A 25,240-nucleotide genomic window follows, 5' to 3' on the forward strand; every position below is an offset into this window, starting at 1 on the left:
TGTATCGCTAATATTGTGTAAGATAATTAAGAAACCCTGTTTTACTTGTTTTTTCCCCTTTTTACCCGTAAATGTACAAATTTCCAAAAATCCCTCCTTAGTGGATCTACATAAACAAAAACACATCTACTGTCAAAATTTCATGATTCTAGGTTCAGCCGTTCGGGCTGTGCGATGATGAATCAGTCAGTCAGTAACGCTACTCTTTTATATATATAGATAAAGTCTGTTCCGGAATACTTTATATAAAGAAACACATACATATGAAGAATATACCCGGCTGGTGGCAGCTGACATCTACGTTATGGAATATTACTCCGCCGGAGAAGAAGTATCCATTCGCAACAAAGATTCATTCATTCGTAATACAATTTTTTCGTGAATAGGTACTTTTTATGTTTATTTTTCACAAAAAATGAAGTAATCTGCCGAAATAGAATTTTTGGTTTAAAGCAGACATTATTCAATTCAGGATATATTTTCTTCACAAATTTTAATATCTTTATTTTTTAATAAAATATAAAAATTTTACAAAAAATTTTCATGAAATGACTTCGCAGTACTTATTGCTTTTGACATCTACGTTAACCAAATGCAAAAACAAAATACATGTAAAATATTATTGTTGCAGAATTGTCAACACCTTATGTGAATTCGCCTTGGCTGCTAACTTAGCCGGTTTACAGCCGATTTTAAACCGTCGTCGAAGTTTTTAGTCGCCGCCCCCTTTAATGTTTGTCGGCGCAGGGCTCTACTTTCTGTTAGTCATTTTCATTGCAGATATATAAGAGCAAAATATTCTACCGAAGAAATTTAATTAAACAATAAAATTAAAAAATAAAAGTATTTTTAAAAATATTAAACAATTTATGATTATTCATTAACAAAATTCAGCAAACAACGATAGAGAAACAAATATTGTCAAACGTCGTAAGAAATCATTGAATTTCATTGTGTAAAAAGAAAATTTAAAACGATAAAAGAAAACATTTCGTTCATTTAATAAACAACTAGCTAAAAATTTAAATTGTCTAGAAAATGGGTATTTTTTCACAATCTACTGGCTTTGATGCTGATGTGGGTAAGAAATTAGCAAATCATAAAAAATATATTTTAAAAAGAATTACCTATGTATGTAATGAGCAGAACTAAAGAAAAAAAAATAAACTGTAATGGGAGGGCGATTTATTGGGTAATTTTAACTACGACACAAAGAAAGTCAAGCAGTCAGACAGAAAACACTGACATTCATACATATTTGTGTATGTGTGGATACATGTATGTTGTGGGTATATAATTTGTTATCAGTTGAATTCGTTTGATTTTGTTACTTTTTGTTTGGATTCCTTCAATGTCTTCGGTTGCAGTTGATTATTGTGTTGTTATTAATTTTCAACAAAAAAAAAAAACAAGGAATTAATAAGATTTTTTTATATACCGTGATAAACAAAATAGGACATTAGTTTTATTAATTTTAATTTAAATAAAACATATTTAAAAAATCACTTTTTTGAGATTTTAACTACTTGTGTGATTTAGGTGGTATACTTACTAGCTTATTCTGATACAAATTTGCAAAAATTTCCTTTTCTTTATGGAAATGTTCTATATTAAAGAAAAATAAATATTTTAAAGTCAAACAAAAAATCGACAAACAATTTGTATACAGATTTTTCTACCATTTTGTATCTTTAACATTAAAAATTTATTCATTTATTATTCGAATAGGAGGAAATATGAAATCTGTAATAAATATGTGTTAGTAAAATCGTGGGTAAACTACTGTGTCTTTGACATTATTTGAAGGTATGGTAATGAAAATAATTTGAAAATAAAAGCATTGATATCAAGGAACAAATTTTAATTAAAAAAACTAGAGCCCGTAAATTACTTGAATTGATAAAAATCCAGCAAAAATTTAGTTTTGCCCAGCAAAAAAAGTGTGGAAAAATATGTAGTATTTTCATCACAAATAGTAACCCGAAGTGCTTCAAATTCGGGTGTAAAACCTATGAATTTTACATTAGCGTGTCATTGGAGGGATGTTGTTCATTTTTGGCAACTGTGAACTACATCTAATCTTATTTTTAGAAGCAGTAAAAATCCGATAATTGGATGTCAAAAATAAAACACATTCTCTTAATGACACGCTAATGTAAATTTCACTACTCTTTCAAATCTTGATGTACTTCACATAGGTTATTTGTATTGACTTTTCCACATCTCTTTCCTCACTTTTAACTGGGGTTTCATTTGTAAGGAAATATTGGGTTTATTTTAAGATGTGATTAAGATGTAGTTTGTAAAGTATGACATCAATTATTTTTTGCTGGGTGGGCTATAAATTAATGTTGAAACCAGTATGCTTAAGTTTAACCACGCTAATAATTTGTTTATTGTCAAATTTTGAAAAAATCGTTTTACAAGCCCTAAAATAAAACTTAACGATTATCCAGCAAAAAAAAGTATGGAAAAAGATGTAATATTTTCATCACAACTACCCAGCAAAAAAAGTGTGGAAAAAGATGTCACAACTAGAAACCCGAAGTGCTTCAAATTCAGATGAAAAACCTATGAATTTTACATTAGGGTGTCATTGGAGGGATGTTGTTCATTTTTAACAACTTTGAACTACATCTAATCATATTTTTAGAAGCAGAAAAAATCCGTGTTTGGATATCAAAATTAAACGCAATCTTTCAATGACACGCTTTTGTAAATTTCATTGTTTTTCACCAAAACTTGATGTACTACGAATATGTTATTTGTTGTGACTTTTCTACATATCTTTTCGCACTTTTAACTGGGTTTTCATTTCTAAGGAAATATTTGGTTTATGAAAGCGCAAAATATGTAATCGCATTTTTAGATGTGGTTAAGATGTAGTTTGTAAAGTATGACATCAATTATTTTTGGCTGGGAACTAGTAACCCGAATTGCTTAAAATTCAGGTGAAAAACCTATGAATTTTACATTAGCGTGTCATCGGAGGGATGTTGTTCATTTTTAACAACTTTGAACTACATCTAATCTTATCTTTAGAAGCTGTAAAAATCCGATATTTGGATGTCAAAATTAAACCACATTCTTTTATTGCTTTTTCAACAAAATTTGATAAAAATATTTTTAAATTTACTGTTAACTGTTATTGTCAAGGTAGCGTTAGTAGTGCCGCGACGTTCTATTTAATACCTACAATTTTATAAAATTTTTATAAAAAAAAGAGAAGGAAAAAAACGAACCGAAAAGAAAGAAGGAGATAAAAAAGAGAGAAAGAGAAAAAATAATAAAAATGAATTGTAGTAAAGACCACAATAAAAACATATGTTTCGGTGGTCTTTTCCAATGATTGACAATGTTACGGAGAGTAACAGCAACAGAAGAAGAAGAAGACCAAAATTTGATGTACTTCGAATATGTTATTTGTAGTGACTTTTCTACATCTCTTTCCCCACTTTTAACTTTGTTTTCATCTGTAAAGAAATTTTTGATTTATAAAAGCGAAGAATATATAATCAAATTTTTGGATCTACATCTAATATTACTTTTAAGAAGCTCTAAAAATATTCGGATGTCAAAAATAAACCACAATCTTTCAATGACACGCTTATGTAAATTTCATAGGTTTTGATGTACTTCGAATATGTTATTTGTTGTGACTTTTCTACATATCTTTCCTCAGTCTTATCTGGGTTTTTATTATTAAGGAAATATTTAGTTTATAGAAGCGAAAAAATTGTAATCGCATTTTTAGATGTGATTAAGATGTTGTTTGTAAAGTATGACATCAATTATTTTTTTGCTGGGTAATATTAATTTTGGTTAATCACAATTGTTTATACCTATGCTGCACTATAAGCGGAACTAATGTTGAGACTATATACCAGTATAATATCGGGAGAATACACTAGACTAGATCTTAGTTCATAGAACATACTATAGTGGAGTTTCTTTATTCCAAAGAACTAATTTGAACTGATATGAATATTCAATAGAAACGAGACGTTAATTTTGGGGTTTCCAACACGTTATTTTGCGTATAAGACCAGCAGAATCGGAGGTTCTATTTTAAAAATTCCGTTAATACAAATTAAATGTTAAATTGCTTATATTTTTTGACATTTCGAACCGAAAAATGTTGGGTCTATATACAGACAAATTTCGTGCAATATTTAAATTTTTGGAATTAATACTAGTATAGAAATAGTACGATCAATTGTAAAGTAAGGCACACATATTAAAACCGCTGCATAGTGAACCATTCTACGAGATGGCGGTCAATAACTTTTGATTGGATTGGAATATTCAAGTGATCCAACTTTTAAAATCGATGTCATCCGACTTGGATGAAATTGGTACAATGGTTAGTACTATTGGATAGTAGGCCAGACAATTTCCAGCTCTATCGGTCAAGAACTGCCGGACGTAGAGAGGTCTAAGTTGGACATTTTGGACATAAAGGGTTTTATTCAAATGAGTGTAACTTTACCTACTGGTCCTAGCAAAAATTGTTTTTAATTTTATTTTTATTTTTATTTCTTTTTTTTATTTTTTGCTCAGATGAAAGCTTTCTTTAATGGCTTTACAATTTCCTTTGAGGGCTTTATAGTCCGTCCATTAATGGGATGCGAGTGGGATATCTATCAAAAAATTATTTTTTAACTCAAGAATAATATTTTTTTTCCAAATTTTTTTTATCTTTAAAAAACTCCCTTTTTTGCTCAGAAGACCTTTATAGACCCATAATAGGATAAAAACGGTTTTTTAACTCAAGAATAAGATTTTTTTCAGTATTTGGTACTTTATTTTCCCCTATTTTTTTCAAAATGGACGTATTTTTTTGCTCAAAAGAAAGCTTAAACCATTTCGTTTAAGAGCTCTATAAAATCCATAAAGAAAATTGTATAAACTTTCTTCTGACCAAAAAAAGATAGTTTTTTGAAAAAATAAAAAAATATATATATTTTTTTTCTTTGAAAACAATGAAGAAATAGTATCTGAACTCCTTTAGACAATTTTTGCTAGAAGCAATAGGTGAAAAGTTACACTTATTTGAATAAATTCCTGTATGTCCAAAATGTACAACTTTGATCCCCTCTAAGTCCGGCTGTTAGTCCGATAGAGCTGATAGAGATGGCCTACCATGCAATAGTAATAACCTTGGTGAAATTTCATCCACCTCGATTTTTTGAGTTGGGTCACAGACACAAAATTGTCCATATACAAAATTAAAAAATGGTTATCGCTAGACTTAAAATATTTTCAAAATCGTTGCAAAACAAGAGAGAGATAAATTTTAAGAGGGCCAACAATTACACGATTATATTTATTTGTCCATTACAATACGATTACAAATTATATTCTAACCTAATTTAACGAGGCCAGAGTTTCTGGTGGGAATAGAACCAGATTGACAGGCTAGCACACTTCCAATTAGCCTACCGGGCACCCTACACGATTTCAGTTCCATAAAATTTGTTAGAGATATATTTTGGTTCACATAAAACTTGTTTGTGTAAAATTGTATCGCTATACCTATAAGTTGTTGTGCTTTTTTATAGAGACTAGAGACAAATGTGGACCGATTTTCGTAATATTTTAGGTAGATTTCTATTTACAGATGTTTGAAACTATTGCCAATTAGTTTTCTTAAAAATATATTAGCCTAATTCACGATCTGGTGTATTTTTGCAATTATAAATATTAGCTATTAATTGTGATTTTTTCTGCTTTTACTTACAACACTAAATGCATAATTTTTGTGTTCCAATCGATCTGAACACTTTTTGAAAACGATATCATGTTTTAGACATTTTAAGTTATATTTACTGATATATGGACTTATATCCTACAGTCAGCATGCACCGAAACTATTACTATTTTTTATTTTATTTTTGCATTTTAATATTTAATATTATTATTTGTTAAGTTCTACGTTAATTCCAAAATATTAAGACAATTTAATGGTGAAAAAAATTATTTTTTAGAAAAAGGAAGTATATAGGGACTAGGGTCAAACATATAAAACATACTAGCTGCGTGCACCCGGCGTTGCCCGGGTTTCTTCAAAAATTAAAGAAAATATTTTTCTATCTGTAATGACTTTTTTTGAAATAGATATCAAAATTTATCTTATAACGATAAAATAGTTATTTTATTTTTCTGCCTTTTTTAATCCTTAAAGTCAGTTTCTGGACCAAAAAGTCCCTTAAAAGTTTAGAAGTTGAGCTTAAATTAGGAAATTTTGACTAATTTGTAGAAAAATTTAAACAACTTTTTTTGAGAAATTACACTGAAATCAGCATTTTCAATCACTTGGAGGGAACTAAGGACACTTTTAAATGATTTTTTTATTTTTGCAGTAGATTTAAGGAACAGTTTAGTTTAAATTACGTCACACCGTACTTTGAATTGTAGTGCCCCTGGTGTAAAGAGGCAAAAGTCTTCGGTGTTTATATAATATAAAATTTCAAGCGATTTTTTCTGTTTGAAAAAGTACATGCAATTGAATAAAACTCTGAAACGATTATGAGAATTTCTGCACAAAATCATGAAAAATTTGGGCTCTTTGATTTCAAATTCCTTTAAAAAGAACAAAATTACGTTTTTTTCTGCCCTAGGAAAATGTGAAGAATCCTCGAATATTGACAGAGAAAACAAAACTACTTTTAATTTGACAAACAATTTTGAGTTGTTCATTAAATAGTAAAACCACCGTTTTTTCGTCCTTGTTTCTCAAAAATACATCCATTTATAAAAAAGTATGTTTAAAAATATTTTTTTTTTATTCATCCATAGATGGATTTAGATACCACTTATTAAATCCGAAGAAATAAAGGTTTAAAGATCAAATATCGTTAGATATACAAAAAGTTACCAAATAATTTTACTTATTAAAATATTCACATCTTCCTCTAATTAAAAAATTTCGGAATTTGTTAATGGTAAATGGAAAATGTGTGCTGGAATTATTCAAAATCATTATTTAATTTGAAAAGCTTGGAATAAATACGGTGCTACATACGTGCAGAATTTTTGGTAAAAATATATTGAAAGATGAATTCATCTATATTTTATATGAACAATGCTTTATGAGCTGCATTTAAAAAATGGCAACCGAATTTATATCAAGATAATTTTTCATGGTTTTTTAACTTATTGCAGATTTTTATTGTTATCTCGATTCACAATAAATTTAAATTTAATTACGAATCATTATTTTTTCTCGAATTGAGAGTTATTTAAAGTAAATTTTTAAACAGTTAACAGGTACACTGGTGCATATTCCTATAAACGCACTTAATTTTTTTCTCCTTTTTTGTTATATATTTGTTGTTCTTGTGCAAAAGCAATGTTGAAGACTCTAAATGAGAAGCGACATGGCGGTATTTTTTAAATGTAAGCAAATCGTTTTTCTCACTTCTGCTATATTCCTTTACAAGGCAATAAAATGATCTTGCTGTTAATTTAAGTGGAAGATTCTTATAAACGCAGACGCGAATTTTGTTTTTAAAAAGTGACAAAGAAATTTTTTTGCACAATTTTAGTTTTTTTTTTTCAACTAAAGTTATGTTTTTGTAGCAAAATTTTCATTTCCGATAAAATTTTCGGTTTTTATCGAAAAATTTCATAACTTTAAACGATGCCCAAGGGAACTTTTCTTTCTGACCAGGAAAAAATTTCAATAAAATTTTTTCGTAACCAAGAGTGCTCTAATAGAGAAATTTCTCGCAAAATTGGACGTTTTGAAGGTGTTGTTCTCAATTTTATTAAGAAAGGTCCAAAATATGGAGTACGAAAACCTACAAAAGGAAATAAAAAATTAACAAGATGATAGTTTAATCTCATAAAACAAGAACCAGCCCGCAATAAATTAATTGCAACTTAAATAATCACTAAACTTAACCTTCCTGGGACTTCCAAACACGTTGCACACATTTTATGAACAGATGGTAACATAAAATGGAAGAAACCCAAGTGCAAGCCAATGCTTAAAAATCAGCATAAAGAAAACCGACTCAAATTTGCATGCAAATAAATGAAATTGGGAGATGAGGGGAAAAAAGTAATTGCCTCAGATTAAAAAACTTTTATTTAGATGGCCCAGATTCATACTCTTGCTACTGGCATGATTTGAGTTCAAACGACGTAGGTATGTCAAATCGCAATTTTGGTGGAGGGAGTGTGATGGTTTCTGCAGCTGGAAATTCAAAAATACGCTTCGTTCCAACAAAAATGAACAGCCAAATTTATAATGAAGATGGTCTCATTTCATTTATGGATGAAAAAATGGAAGACGACTGCATATTTCAACACGATAATGCAGCAATCCATGTTTCTAAGCAACCAAAAGTATGGTTTCATGGACATAGCACTCCCCTCTTGGACTAGCCGGCATGCAGTCCGTACATAAATCCTATGGAGAACTTGTGGGGGTACATGGCCCGCATAGTTTACGCAACTAATGCCCAGAATGAAAGCATAATGACAGTTTCAGAGTTAAAACTAAAAATTAAACAAGTCTGGGAGGAAACTGATGCCGATCTCCTTAAAAAAATTAGTTGAATCAATGCCAGATCTCATTCTCGAAGTAATTCACAATAAAGGAACATGCACTCACTATTAAAAACACTAAACTGGCTTATTTAAGGAAAATGCCCTTCAAAATGGAAGTTAAATCCTAAAATTAAGTTAAAAAAAATAATATGAAGTACAAATTAAGTTTAATATTTATCATATTGTAAACGAAGTCTTAACTAATTTAATAAACCAATTAGTACCCCGCAAATTTTTGTTAGTTTCACTTTTTCTAATTTGTTGAAAAAAAGTGATGTGCGTTTATAGGAATATGCACCAGTGTATAACAGGCCCGAAATTAGTGGTATAGGTGTATTTATTCGGATTCAATGTATTAAACATTCTCTTCCTCAAACTAACCAAACTTTCCACGATAGAACTGTTGTCATGCAAAATTTCATGAAGCATAAAATCCAGATCAAACAGTTGATTCTAAAAATACACTGTCTGTTGCCAAATTTCTTGAAAATCGGTTCATGTTTTTTATATTTAGCCAAGAAATTTGGTGTTACAGCTGTTCATTGTTATTCAAAAAATAAAAATGTGCGTAGCATCAAATCAATATCATATAGAGTTTTTTTAACTTCTGAGGTTAGACCTATTAAATGCAAAATTTTATGAAAATAAGTTTATTACCCAGCAAAAAAGACGTGCAAAAAAAGTAGTAAATGCATGGGTTGAACTGATAATGAACTGGTTCATATTTAGGGGAAACATGCATGATTTTAACATTAGCGTGTCATTGGCATGCATGGGTTCGTATTTGCAAAAATAGTTCGTCATTTAAATGAGTTCTTGTAACCAATGAATATTCGATGATTCTCAAGCGAATTTTCATTGGTGCACTATATTTATTTAAAAATGCATTAATGGTACTTCGATTTAATTATCAATATTTAAATAATTTTTTTGAGTGATATTGACAAAAATAGAATAAGATAAAACATAACTAACTGATTTTGATTAGATTTAAATTCATGCAGAGGAAAAATACCCATTGTGTTTTAAAATCCGTTAAGCAGTCTTGGTTTTTTCCTTCTCTTATTAATGGACTTAATATTACTAATTTTAATGGACTTAATATTACTAATTTTAACAAAAATCTAATAAAAAAATTAATGTCATTTTTAATCTTTATTGTATGAAATGCACGTTTTCGTTAAAACTCCTAAGAGAATACCAAATTACAGTAAAATATTACAATTCCTATAGTGGAGTTACATGAGTGAATTTGGGTGCATTTTTCATGCCTTCACTGATGACAAATTTATTAGAATTTAGGCATGTATTTAAAATGAAATGAAAAATGAAAATATCCCTTCTTCTTTAACAACTTCAAAATTTTTTTGCTGGGTAGTTATGTAGTGGAAGAGTAAAAAAAGTCTCATATATATTTATTATTATATATTATAGGTTTTGAAGATGAAATGTGTCGTACTGTTCATTCCACAACATTCATATAAAAACCATCAAATAAATTTGCTTCATTATATTCATTATTAATCGGTTAATTGATAGAAATTATTCGATTTATTCGTTATTCGAAATTTGTCATTATTCATTTGTTCGAGCGAAAGACAAAAATTCATCGATTAACCGATAGACGATTAATCGTTTGAATACCCAACTATATACCCTTCTCACGAAGGTAAAGGGTATAAAAATGAAAAAATGCATACAATTTAGGAATTTATTCTTAAATATTAACTTTAGTCAATGAAAGCAGTGCATTATATTCATGCTGAAACTTTTTTCTGTGTAGAAATTTATTACCCATATACTGGTTTCTATATATTGAAAAAATACTATTAAAATACAATGACTAATCAGTATAGTTTTTGTATGTAAAATATCGATAAATCCCGCTAAACAAAAACATTTTTAAGTTAATAAAAACACTTTGGGTTTTTACAAAATGTTGCTCCTTTAGATGATAATATAAACGTAAATCTAATATGATTACATTAACAATCTAAATTAATTTTTAATGTTTTAATGAAATTTCTAAACTGTTGAATATGTTGAATTTAGAACGAGTTTTATTAGCACTGTTATTAAAAAATTCATTCACATTCACTTTGCACTACTGCAACAATTTTCTTGCTGGGATGTTATAACACTTCACTTTATACTAAAATTCAACTAAAAACGAAAAAGTTAACTTTAATCCTCCATACCTTCTTCTAATGGGTCGTTTCTTAAGTTTTCTGGCAATAATTGAAGTCCAAAGTCCCACCTATCAACAAAAAACGGATTTTAAAATTTTTTTGTTGGATTTTTTAAAAGGACTAAATACACAACATTTTAAAACTAGTCTCTTTGAAATATTGTCTCAAATATTACATACATTTGTGCTTGAATTGTTGGGTATTTTTGTCCCCAGGTTTTTCGCAATTATCTTGAAAACTAAAATATTTCCAAATTCATTTTTAGCATTATAGGGCTTATTTAGTTAAGAGTAAACTACTGGGAGAATCCATGTGAAAGCGGACAGCAGTCGGATTTACCATCTCCGATTTTAATGAAATTTGCCACACATATTATGGTTTGAAAGTGTTCCTCAAATCCATGACTTTTTGGTCGGAATCTCATTCCAGTCCAAAAATATCGCGCTTTGAAAATTTAAAAATATGTTAAAATTGTCTAAAAGTATATACACATAATTACTCATAACTTTGAAACTCCTTAAAGTACAGAATAATTTTTGATTTCATTTTAAAGCCAAAGATATTGTCTTTAATATCGCGTAAATAAAATATTTTACTTCCAAAAGGTTAAAGGTAAAATTTCAAAGTGTAAAATTCAATGAAAAAATAACAGTCAGCCCCGTGTTAAAAATTAAAAAAGGACATGGTAGAATGACACTTGAACTCTCCTCTATATCCTACCAAAAACAAATCGATGGAGACTCCTTGAGTTTAGAAGTTATTAACCAAAACATAATATAAATCAAGTTTTTTAAACTAAATTTTTATACAAAATAATATAAAAACTAAAGCAATTAGGCAACAAAACTCAGTAAATAAATTTAAATATAGATATGTCGATTTTTTTGGTACATTGTAAATACCGCATATCTCTAAAACACAAGTAAATAAATGTAAATCATTATTATCCGATCTTTCTGAAGATGTATGTTTTAAGATCCGATTAAAATATAGTGTTGAAAACAAGGTCTTAAAAGTAAATTTTTTGACTTCTATCTGCTGTAGTGTCGACTATACCCGACTATGCTCTCTTATTTATTTTTTTTTAATTTACATTTGTCAATTTTACTTAAATGAATAAGGAAATAAGTACAACAACATATAATATGTCTCAGTTTAAAAATAAAAAAAATTTCGTAAATTTATGCTATCACAATAAGGATTTTGGATGTGAAGCTGAGTGGCATTTTTTCACAACCAGTCATGGCAAAAGTCCTAGTGATGGACAAGCCTACAACGACCGCTTGAAAACCAAATAACAACACCATTACTTTTATTTGACTGGTGTCAAAAAAAAACCTAAAAAATTGTAATTTTATCTACCTTACTGAAGATGATTATAAAGAAGAAGAAGATTTTGTAAAACATCGGTTTTTTGGATTAAGGACTATCCCATGCACTCAAAAATACCATTGTTTTATACCAATAGATACTAATAAAAGTTAAAATTTTCTCAGATGATGTAGCTTTTTCCATTGAGAAAATTTATCTTTAATAAAACAACCTTAGATATATTTTTTATTTCAATAACAAAAGGAAGTATATAAACACTGCAAGCAGTGGATATAGTTCTGTATAACATTTAACAATTTTTACATTTGAAGAATTCACTGTTAATAGTATGTATATATCTCACCTTATACATATTTAAATTGACATTTCATTTAAATACCAACAGCGGTCTAAAAGTTATCGCTTTAGACCACACACTTACATTTTTAGTTGCTTGAGTTTTAATATAAACTTATAAACATATATTTCTTATGTTATTTTGTATAAAAATTTAGTTTAAAAAACTTGATTTATATTATGTTTTGGTAAAGGTATTTTCAGACTACAATACTGAGTATTAATACTTGTCAAGAATATTTGTATCATAATACAATTTACTAGTCTAAATATAATTTGTAATTTGATTTTCAAAAATATTACTGATTTTATTGGCATACGGTCGGTATTCATAAATTTTTTAAAACAATTCAAAAACTTTTTATTTTCAAACGTATTCGGTATGTATTTTATAAATACAATAAAAAACAAACAAAAAGTGTAAAATACATTAAAAATAAGAACGAAAAGTGCATAAATAATTGAAAATTGGATAAAAAATATTACAAATGTTATAGTGTAAACATAAAATGTATTTTTCGGATTGATTTTTTGAAAATGCGAATTATTTTCATAATATTTTTAATTTGAAGTGTGTTAATACTCAGTATTGTCTGAAAATACCTTTAATAACTTCTAAACTAAACGAGTCTCCATCGATTTGTTTTTGGTAGGATATAGAGGAGAGTTCAAGTGTCATTCTACCAAGTCCTTTTTTAATTTTTAACACGGGGCTGACTGATATATTTTACACTTTGAAATTTGACCTTTAACCTTTAGGAAGTAAAATATTTTATTTACGCGATATTAAAGACAATATCTTTGGCCTTAAAATGAAATCAAAAATTATTCTGTACTTTAAGGAGTTTCAAAGTTATGAGTAATTATGTGTATATACTTTTAGACAATTTTAACATATTTTTAAATTTTCAAAGCGCGATATTTTTGGACTGGAATGAGATTCCGACCAAAAAGTCATGGATTTGAGGAACACTTTCAAACCATAATATGTGTGCGAAATTTCATTAAAATCGGAGATGGTAAATCCGAAAATTGCTATTTTCTGTCCGTTTTGATATGGATTCTCCCTACTTTTAAAATAAAGAATAGCATTTAGGACCTATTTTCTTTTTAAATGTGTTTGACGATCTCGCTTGATATTAATTCCTTGAAATAAAACTCTGGTCACTGGGTTCAAAATTTGTTGACCTCTGTAATTCATCTTATTTTATAAACATAATAATATACTAAGACTCTTTCATTTCCACAGAAAAGGCCACCAGTGAAACAAACACTAATGAAAACTGGACATTGATATTGGAGGTGTGTGATAAAGTCTCTCTTAACCCTCGAAATGCCAAAGAATGCTTAAAAGCCATTATGCGACGAATGGCCCACAATGATCCGCATGTTGTAATGCAGGCCATCACATTGTTGGATGCCTGTGTTAGCAATTGCGGTAAAACGTTCCATTTGGAAATTGCCTCTCGGGAATTTCAAACTGAATTTATTCGCTTATTGGGAAAGGTCCAACCAAAATTACAATCGGTAAGTATTTAAAATATATCTATATGGGATATTTCATGTCAAGTGACCCAACTCAAAAAATCGATTTTGACGAAATTTGCACTAAGGTTAGTACTATTGGATAATAAGTCAGACACAAATTTTCAGCTCTATCGGTCAAGAACTGCCGGACTTAGAGGTGGTCAAAGTTGCACATTTTGGTCATACAGGGTTTAATTCAAATGAGTGTAACTTTTCACTTATTGGTCCTAGCAAAAATTGTCCAAAGAGTTCAGTTTTTTATTCTTGAGTTAAAAAATACTTTTTTTGATAGATATCCCACTCGCATCCCATTATGGGACTATAAAACCCTTAAAGGAAATTGTATGAGCTTTCTTTTGATCAAAAAAGGGCCTATTTTGAAAAAAAAAAAAAAAAAAAAAAATTGGAAACAAAAAAGGGCCCATTTTAAAAAAATGTTTAAGAAAAAATTATTTAAAAAAAATTTAAAATAAAAAAAATGTTTGGAAACAATGAAGAAAGAGCTATCTGAACTCCTTTGGACAATTTTTGCTAGGACCAAGAGGTGAAAAGTTACACTTATTTGAATAAAACCCTGTATGACCAAAATGTCCAAATTTGACCCCTTTTAAGTCCGGCAGTTCTTGACCGATAGAGCTGAAAATGTGTGTCTGGCCTAATATCCCATAGTACTAACCTTGTTGCAAATTACATCCATATCGGAAGACATCGATTTTTAAAATTGGGTCAATTGATACAAAATTCCCCATATTTATATCAATATTGCACAATTTGCATATCTCAAGGCATGCTTTATGACATAATAGCGGTTTTCACTCTTGGTAGTAAAGCACCCTTGTAGGCTTGGTTAGTATGGTAGATATATTATAATAAATAATAGCGGCTTTCACTTTTATTGTGGGCTTTTGAATTGGCAATCGAATGCCAATTAATATTCAGATTACTAAAAATAAATTTAATCTGATGTTAATCCCCCCTTTGGTGTTTTGAGTACAAAATTAAATTTCGCAGTGTTGCCATACAAAACAACAGAAAACGTCACTGTTTGTTATCAAAACAATGCATGTTTTATAAAAAAGAAGAAAACAGTTTTAAATTTATTATGAAAATTAATGAAAAATTAAATTTAAAACAAAAAAATGTATTTTGAAGTCTCCATAATTTATACTAATCAGGAAATCAAACATTTTAATGTTTATTTAAAAAAAAAAATGTGTTAATTTTTTTTGCATCAGCTGTTTACACTTTTGCATTTCTTGCTCAAGCTTAAACCACCTCCATTGGGCGCTTAAACTAGCAAACTAACTGAGTACTTAAAAATAACTTTCGAGGATTAATTTTATTTTAATCCCTAATCGTTCACCCAAAGATTGGCCCTTAGGGATTAAACTCTAATAGATATATAATATAACGGGTGTTTTATTGGAACACCATTTACGAAAAAGTAAAAAAAAAATAATAATAGAAATTTTTTAAAATTACAAATATAAAATTTGAGTTAATGTAACATTTGAACGGATAAAGATATGGGGACACATTTTTGGACATATCTACTAAGTCTTTTTAAAAAAACACAATAATAATAGAAATTTTTTAAAATTACAAATATAAAATTTGAGTTAATGTAACATTTGAACGGATAAAGATATGGGGACACATTTTTGGACATATCTACTAAGTCTTTTTAAAAAAACACCGTTACCAGTTATCTCATTTTCTATATACAGTGAATCAACCAAGTTTTTTGCCTATCTTTTTAAGAGAATTTTGTTTTTTGTTCATAAATAAAATTAAAAAAACATGTAAAAAGTAAATTTATGTTTTCCAATTGAAAATAGAGATTATGTAAAATGGGAAAACCAAGAAAAAAATATTAAAATAGAAATTTTGGTCCATTTGTTGTTGCATTTTATTATTTTTCATCAGTATTTGCACGTCAATAAAGTATTTTGCATATTGAGGATTCCAGTTAATTTGGTTGGGGTTTTCAAATTATTTTTTAATTGCTTTTTGGAATTTATTGTTTTATTGTTAAAAGAACACGTCTTAAGTATTTTTCAATTGTAATTTTCAAAAATCATATCCTCATTGTGTGAAACTGTGTAGTTATTTGCGTTAAAAATGTTTAAATAATATCATTAAAAAATATAAAATATAGAAATTGATGAAATAACACAAAGAATTATTAAAAAAACGCAAAATCTTTAACTGCCAAAGGAGTGCGACTTGTATCCAAGGAAAACCATTGAAGTCCTCATTTATCTTCTCCAAAGTCCATATACGAACTAGAAAGAACACTTTGTTTAAATTTAGACCTCTAAACCATAGCTGTAAAATAATGATTAATAATCATAATCATTATTAATTAGATTATTTTTATTAAAAATGTAAAATTAATGATTAATTAACGATTATTTTCAATATTTTTAATTAATTATTGATTACGATTAAAAATAATCTAAAAATAATCAGGGATTAATTGGAATTAATGAAAATAATCAAAAATTTAGTCGATTATTTTCAAGGATTAATTTTGATTATTTTCCATATATTTAGTATAATTTCCTACCAAAAAAAAAACTCTAAGAAAAATTTAATTATTTTTCCGGTAATCCGCTAAAAATTACGGATTTTTTGAGACCCATTTCGAAAAGATTGCTGTAATTTTTTTCTAATATGTTGTACTGAGATCAAGATTTTCAATCGAAATAAACTTGATAAATATATTGTTTTTAATAAAATAGTGATGTAATCGAATAGTGTGTAACTTGAAAAACAGTTTTCCATTACTCGTAATGTAAAAATATATTGAAATTAATCAAAAATAATCCTTGAATAATCAAAATGAATTATTTGATTAATTCTGATTATTTTTGATTATTTTTATTAATTCTAATTAATCCTGATTATTATACCCTTCACCTTCGTGAGAAGGGTATATATAAGTTTGTCATTCCGTTTGTAATTTCTATAATATAATTTTCCGACCTTATAAAGTATATATATTCTGGATCCTTATAGATAGAGGAGTCGATTAAGCCATGTCCGTCTGTCTGTCCGTCTGTCTGTTGAAATCAGTTTTTAGAGGAGAAATCAGTTTTTTAGGCGAGATCCGAATCTTCAATAATTCTGTTAGACATGCTTTCGAGAAGATCGCTATTTAAAATCAGCAAAATCGGCCCATAAATGACGGAGATATAAGCAAAAATCCGAGACAACCTCTGAAAATTTCATAAAAAAAAGATAATTTTTTTCATGCTTTGATTAATAAGCAACAACAACAACACTGCTTATTCATTGAGTATTTCGTTTCACATGTTTGGATGGCTGTGTGTTTCATTGCCTTGTGTATATTGTTTTTGTTTCTTGGTGTATTCAGTTTCGTATGTTTGGATGTCTGTTGGTTTGATTGCGTTGTGTATTTTGTTTTTGTTTTTTTTTTTTCGAGTATTTCGTTTCGTATGTTTGGATGGCAGTGTGTTTCATTGCCTTGTGTATATTGTTTTTGTTTCTTGTTGTATTCAGTTTTGTATGTTTGGATGGCTGTGTGTTTCATTGCCTCCCAGTTGGGCTTGTCTTTAAGACATCCTCAACGATGGGTACACGACAATGTAAAGTCCTGGAAGACAAATGTAGGACAGCCGGAACAAATCGTCAACGACATTTTCGAACAAGTGTCGCGAAAATCGTGGACGACTAGATGAGAGACAATGTCGCTCAGTTTGTCCTTCACCCAAAAATATAGATTAATTCCACCATTTTATCATCAACGACTATATAAGCCACAATATCATTCACTTTGTCGTGAACGATTATATGGGCGACAAGATCATCCACTTTGTCGTCAACGATTATATGGGCTTTGTCGTTAACGACTAAATAAGCGACAATATCGTCCACTTTGTCGTCAACGATTATATGGGCGAAAATGTCCTCAGCTTTGTAATTAACGACTATATTGATGATAGTATCATTCACTTTGGCGTCAACGATTACAAGAGTGACAATGTCCTAAGCTTTGTCGTTCACTTTATTTTTTAAAAGAAAATGTTTTAAGTTGAATAAAAATATTTTAAAATATCACATTTTATTCAAAAACAATATTTATTTCATTTGAATAAATTTTTAAAAACATATTAATTGTTATAAAAAGGGTTATTGAGAATTATTTGAATTTGAATTTTCTTTATTGTATTGTCTAGCTTTTTCCTTATTGTAAGTATTCTTGATTCTACGAAAGATACCTCTTAAATCTTTTATAAATTCCTCGTAGATATATCCCTCTTTTTTTGCGGATTCTGTTTAAAAAATATGAATTTTAAAAAGTTTTTTTATTGCCAAGTAATATGTCTTAAAAATACTCACCATATAAAGCTTTGAGTACATTTCCATATTTATTATTAAATTAAATATATTTTGATAACACTTTTAATTTCACTTTTAAACACTTTAAAACACTCTTACTTATGCAACTGTTCGCACTCAAATGAGTTTTTACTTTTCTATTTTGCCCTTTTTTCAAATGGCAGTTATTTTACCGTTATTTTACATTTTTTTTGCAATCACACTGCATAGAAACATTGACTCTCATCAAATAGAATTAAATAGGGGACAACTTGCAAGACAATGTCGCTCATCTTGCCGTCAGTATAGTCCAATATAAGACAACATCCAAGACATTGTCGCTCATATCATCATCGTGTGTATTTGTTAGAAGAAAATATTTAAGATTAGTCGCTCATACTGTCGTCAATAGAGTTATTTAAAAGACATCGTTGAAGACATATTATCTTAAACTGTCAGTAATATAATTAATAGAGAGAAGTATATACGAGTTTATTCTCTCAATAGCTTACATAGATGACGATTTTAAAGACGTTGTCTTCTATGGTGTCTTCATAAAAAAAAGCCCAGAAGACAACGCGTAAGAATTTATCGATCATATAGTCGTCAACAGAGTAAGTTACATGACAATATTCTAGACCTTGTCGCCCATCTTTTCATTATTTCTGTTTGATACAGGACTATTTCGAAGGCGTTGTCTTACTTCATGTCTTTGACATCGTTTATAGAAGAATATATTAAAGACACAGTCGCTCATCTCGTCTTTAATAGGATTTAAAAGACGACAACGAACAGGTCTTTGTCGCTAATCTTGTCGTTAACGAAGATTTCTTACACATTGTCGTTTAGCCAACTTCAGCGATAGGGGACAAATTCGAAAATGTCTTGCACGAATCGTCGAAGATTTTAACATGGGCTTGTCCTACGAGGAAGTCAATCGTCACTCTATAGGATACAATGAGGTTGTCAAGAGCCCCAGCAAAAAAGTGAGGAAAAAGAAGTAGAATTTTCACCACAAATAACATACTTGAAGTACTTCCAATTTTGGTTTTTGAATTTTACATTAACGTGTTATTGAAGGAATGTTGTTCAATTTTGACAACTTTGAACTACATCTACATCTTATTTTTATAAGCAGTAAAAATTCGATATTTGGATGCCAAAAATAAACCACACTCTATCAATGACAAGATTATATAAATATCAATGGTTTTTCACCAAAGTTTGATGTACTTAAAATATGTTATTTGTGGTGAATTTTCTGAATCGCTTTCCTCACTGGGTTTTCTTTTGTTAGGAAATATTTGGTTTATAAAAGCGAAAAATATGTAATCGCATTTTTGGATGTGATTAAGATGTCGTTTGTAAAGTATGACATCAATTACCCAGCAAAACATCCCTCCAATGACACGCTAATGTAAAATTCATAGGTTTTTCACCCGAATTTGGAGCACTTCGGGTTACTAGTTGTGAAGAAAATACTATATCTTTTTCCACACTTTTTTTTTGCTGGGGCTAGTCAAAAGTAGTCAATGGATGGTAATGCCCAAATGGGTTCTTGGGAGTCAGTCACATCACTAGTTCTTTTACCAGTTACTTTACTGGTCATTGACGTGTCCTAGGAGAGAGTGTCCCCAAGTAGATAGTCCACTGGCCAGGTATTTTAGTAAGGTTAAATAACCGGTACGTCAAAGTTTATCTCTAAAAACCCAGCAAAAAAAGTGTGGAAAAGATGTAGTATTTTCATCATAACCCAGCAAAAAAGATGTAGTATTTTCATCACAACTAGTAACCCGAATTCAAATTCGGGTGAAAAACCTATGAATTTTACATTAGAGTGTCATTGGAGGGATGTTGTTCATTTTTGATGTTCGTACAAATTTTCATAATTTTTATCATTATTTTATCTAATATTTCGAAGCATATTCAGAATAGTCTATAAATATGTTAATAAAATTAGGAATAATAATGACTTACAACAAAGGTAGAATATCCATTGGCCTAATATTTGTCGAAACCAATTATACTCTTATGACCAGCACTTATGATACCTACTCATGCATTGTATTGTGGAACTATGAAAATAGGTTGTGGAAGGAGCCTAGAGGAATTAGATTTTATTGAGTAAAGGGAATCATAATTTCGTTGAAGAAGAAAAAGCTATCTAAACTCCTTTGGACAATTTTTGCTAGGAACAATATGTGAAAATTTACACTTATTTAAAAAGGATCCTGTATGACCAAAATGTCCAAATTTGATCCCCTCTAACTGCGGTAGTTCTGGACCGATAGAGCTGAAAAACTGTGGCCTACTATTCAATAGTACTAACCGTGGTGTAAATTTCATCAAAATCGATTTTTTGAGTTAGGTCACTTGACACGAAATTGTCCATAAAAACATCCCATATCAGTTCTTTCGAAATATATTTGCCAAATTAAACAGATAATAACAACTAAAACCATAAAAATGTCTTGACAGTTAAAATAAATAATAAAAATAAATGTAGAAATACCATCAAATATGTATATTATGCATGGAAAATAGTTTTGACGAATTAACGACGATTTGGAAAAATTAATTGACGATTTTCTTCTCGAAATTTGACGATTTGGCGCCCAAATCATCTGGCAACTATGCTTGTAGTGACTTTTCTATTACTCTTTCCTCACTTTTAACTGGGTTTCATTTGTAAGGAAATACTTGATTTATAAAAGCGAAAAATATGTAATCGTATTTTTAGATGTGATTAAGATGTTGTTTGTAAAGTATGACATCAATTATTTTTTGCTGGGTAGTTACACATTAGTGTAAATAACTGTCTTTTACGTGTACATTGATTTTTCCGCTCTTTAAATTTAAATATTTCTCGTGAAATTTATTATTAAAACTCAGGAGCAAAAAATAAATATTCACGAAAAAGTTAACAATTTATTTCGCTCGAATTAATATCTCTCGAGAGAGTAATCAATTTGAACGCTCTTCCTACCTAACTTTACTACCATGAGTGGAAAGCGCTATTGTATATTTGTAGATGTATTTATTAATCAAGCATGTAGTTAAATGTATTTAAAAAAAAGCAAATAATATATGTTTATTTTGAAATGTTTGTAGAAAATGTGTCAAGTTTTGAAGGGTTGGGCTGAGGGTGATTTTAAAAGTGATCCCGAGCTTAATTTAATACCTTCATTATATGCAAAATTGCGTCAGGAGAATTATGACTTTAGTAACTACAATGATAAACCAGCAAAATCAGCAGCAAAATTAGCGGCTGCCAAAGATCCTAATGTTGTTAGCAGCCAACAGGAAGAGGATGATTTGGCCAAAGCTATAGAGTTATCTTTGAAGGAGGCGAAAAACAGTCCAAAACAAGGTTCTTCAACAATATCTGCTAACTATGTAAGTTATTTAAAAGTTATGGAAAAGTCTAATTTTATTAATTTTTTACTACTTAAGCCATCTTTGTATCCTTCGATGTCAGCATCTTCAGTTACCTCTTCTTCCTCTGCCGAACCACGTAAGGTACGTGCTTTATATGATTTTGAGGCGGCAGAAGAAAATGAACTTACCTTTGTTGCTGGTGAAATTATTCATGTCACCGATGATTCCGATCCAAATTGGTGGAAGGGCTACAATCAACGCAGCGAAGGCTTATTTCCTTCTAATTTTGTAACGGCCGATTTATCCATTGATCCTGATCGTTTGGAAATAAATCAACAACATAAAGTTAAAAAGAGCACTCAATTCGAAGAGGATGCTAAAGAATTACAACAGAAAACGGAAGCCGCTGCTGCAGCTGCGGCAACGCAAAGAATAGATATCGACGAGCAGAAGATTGATCGTTTATTACATTTATTAAATGAGGCCAATCCCGAAGACCCATCCCAGGATACGGAAGAAATGTTAAGATTAGAACAGGAAGTACATCAAATGGGCCCTTTAATTGATGCCGAACTAGAGAGGGTTGACCGTAAACATGCCCAACTGTCGCAACTGTCAAGTGACTTAGTTGATGCTATTAATTTGTATCACTCCCTAATGAGAGATGATCGAAATGCAATGAGTTCACCATACAACATCGCCGGAGCTATGCCAAGCATGTCATTGGGTGCAGCCGGTTTTCCTGGTCACTCTAATATGATGTTTGGTACAAATCCTGTATTTGGTGTAGGTTTTGGTCCACACAGCTTTCCACTTGGTATGAATTCTTTACCTTATTCTCCACAAGCTGGAAACTATGCAGCACAACATCAGATGCCTAACATACCAATTCAATATCAAAATGGTCATGCTGCTAACCAACAATCTTCTCAACCACCACATTCGATGCAAGGACTGCCACCACAACAGCATCATCTACAAAGTCATTCGCCATATGGATCACAGCAGCAAATGTCTGCAAACAACTTAAATGTGGGCGGTGAGTCTCAACAACAGCAGCAACAGCATGTATCAAATCAGCAGAGCAATTTTAATCATATGTTGCCTAACCAACAGCAACAGCATTATCTGCCACAACAAATTCCAACAGTAACAACAGCTGGTACGGAAATACCAACAAACCAGTTGGCATCATCCACACAGCACCCACACGTATCTCAACAGCAAACACAACCACCTAATCAGTTTATTTCAACGCAACATCAACAAGTTCAACAGCCTACTTACATCAATAGTCCATCGAATCAACCCTCAGCTAATCCTCATATTTACAATCACTCGGTAGGAGATCAACAAGCTCCATCTTTTGTGGCCACTCCACAACATGTAGCCAACAATATGCCAGCTCCAACGGGAACACTTGATCAATTTGGACAATTGCAACAGCAAATGGCCAATATGACAATGACTGGCCAACAACCATATCAATCAAATATACCACAAAACATTCCAATTTACCAACAACAGCGGTAAGAGATTACAATCATCAGAATCATACTTCAAAAGGGAAAAATTAAAATATACAATAAACTATTCCATTAAAAGGTTTTTAATAATTGATCCTTAATTTTAATTTTTAACCATAATTTCTATAACTTTAAGCATACAAACGTCTTTGACGTCAAATGTTAATGCGTATTTTGAAATTAAAATTTTTAAATTTTATAGAAATTTTTATTGTTGTTTGTTGTTTTATAATGGAATTATATTTTTTTATCATTAGTAATTTATTAATCACACCAAACACTTTGTAAACGCTGTTTCCTAATTGTATAGTTTTGATTTTGTATTTATTCTTTCGGTATCCGTGCTTCATCTATATCTACTTACATACATCGTTCTATAATGTACCAGAGTTTTGTAATCTAATGTTTATTTGTATGATTGTATTGAGATAAATCGGACCATGCATTGGTAAACGAAAAATAATAATAAAAAACGTAATCATTTTCAATTCATAATAGAAAAAAACTTTAAAATGAGAACTTAATAAACCAAACTAAATATATTATATTCATACACATTATTTACTATTATTCTTATGGTATAATATGAAAAATAAAATTATATAAAAAATTAAAATAACGTCTGTGCGTGTTGTTATTTGTTTGGCGACGAACAAACCGAAAAGTTTTAATATAAAATAGAAAAATTAGGAAAAAGGAAATATTGAAAGTTTACTTTTTGAATTTGTTCATGGAATTTGTTAATGTTTTTGAAAAATCAAAATAAAAACTTTTGAAAATGGCAGCAAGATTTAATAATTTGTTGAAGATACGTTATTCATAAGCTGTTATTATATGCTTATAAACTGTTACATTTTTTGTCTCTCGCTCTATGACCCATAGTGCAATGTCTGTCAATCCATAATTTCTGATAGTATCACGTCATATTTATGAATGGAAATCGAAAAAAATTTTTGGTTACAATTAGAGTAATATTCCCACGAAATTTAAATTGAATTTAACAACAGGTGGAACACAACACGCGTTGAGGTGGTAACAATTTTCACGCTTTTCAAACTTATCACGATTTATGAGCTGCTAGTTACACACCACCTGTCATTTCGATCTTTTTTGTTTTTTAAAGCTGTATGTCAAAATTTCGATCAAAATTTGTTGGCCGTATGTGTGGCCGTACAGCTTAAGACTGTTTTACAAATCAAAATTTCAAGGTTTTCTTTATATTTTAAACCCATTTACAGCCAATCAAAAAGTACAAGTTAAATTTTTGAAACTACAGAAACATAAAAAATATCAAAAAATATTAAAAATCAGGACATAGTTGGTGAAATTTATTATTATTATATCTATATATTATGTGTGTTTATTTGTTGGTTTGTGGGTTTGTTTATTTGTTTGAAGTCAAAGACTGCTAAACTACTGGACCGATTTTCTTGAAATTTTCACAGTGTCTTTCTGTATGCATGGAAGGAACTATAGGCTACTTTTTATTTTGATATTTCAAGTAGGCAAAGTGCCACGCCCACAAACAAAGTAAATATTAAAAGTAGTCTATTTCAGAAACTGCTACAGCTAGAGTCATCAAATTTTGTATGGACAATTTTGACATATATATGCACAATTGTGGGCAAAATGGGCGAACTGGGTATAGTGGGCGTGACACTTCCTATATACAGAAATTATTGAATTAGTATTTCTGAGATAATATATGTATAAGTTAGAGTCCTCAAATTATAAGTAATAATATGAATATTTTAGACAAAAATGGGCAGACTAGCAATAAGGGGGCGAGATACCCCCATGTGAATTAAGTACAAAAATTCGTATATCTGAGAAAATATTAGAGCTAAAATCCTCAAACTTTGACATCAATGTGAACATTAGTGTAATAAATTGTCGGATTAGCAATAGGGGGCGTAACACCCTCATATGAATTAAGTACAAAAATTCGTATATCTGAGAATCTATTAGGGATGCTAAACGGGACTGGCTTTTACAAATCCCGGGATTCGGGATTTTGAAAATTGCAATCACGGGATCCCGAAATATCCCGGG

The 25,240-nt window shown here is 29.8% G+C and overlaps 1 protein-coding gene across 1 annotated transcript; it reads left to right on the top strand.

The window, feature by feature from the left end:
• Positions 1-742: 742 nt before the first annotated feature.
• Positions 743-23,804, top strand: LOC119601643 (signal transducing adapter molecule 2). Its single transcript, XM_037952702.1, has 4 exons — positions 743-1,081; positions 13,663-13,940; positions 21,396-21,680; positions 21,738-23,804. The coding sequence occupies exons 1-4, from the start codon at positions 1,039-1,041 to the stop codon at positions 23,193-23,195; spliced, it is 2,064 nt and encodes a 687-aa protein (XP_037808630.1). The 5' UTR covers positions 743-1,038; the 3' UTR covers positions 23,196-23,804.
• The last annotated feature ends 1,436 nt before the right edge of the window (positions 23,805-25,240 follow it).

This window comes from Lucilia sericata, unplaced genomic scaffold, assembly GCF_015586225.1.
Source record: "Lucilia sericata isolate MDLA Ls3-8-SP2 unplaced genomic scaffold, ASM1558622v1 Contig000183F_arrow, whole genome shotgun sequence".
Classification (NCBI taxonomy): Eukaryota; Metazoa; Arthropoda; class Insecta; order Diptera; family Calliphoridae; genus Lucilia; species Lucilia sericata.

Excerpts from the sequence above, each read along its gene's own strand:
- LOC119601643 (XM_037952702.1), top strand. The coding sequence starts at position 1,039 with ATGGGTATTTTTTCACAATCTACTGGCTTTGATGCTGATGTGG. Across the intron at positions 1,082-13,662 it reads TGGCTTTGATGCTGATGTGG|AAAAGGCCACCAGTGAAACA; the intron begins GTAAGAAATTAG and ends TCATTTCCACAG. Across the intron at positions 13,941-21,395 it reads TCCAACCAAAATTACAATCG|AAAATGTGTCAAGTTTTGAA; the intron begins GTAAGTATTTAA and ends AAATGTTTGTAG.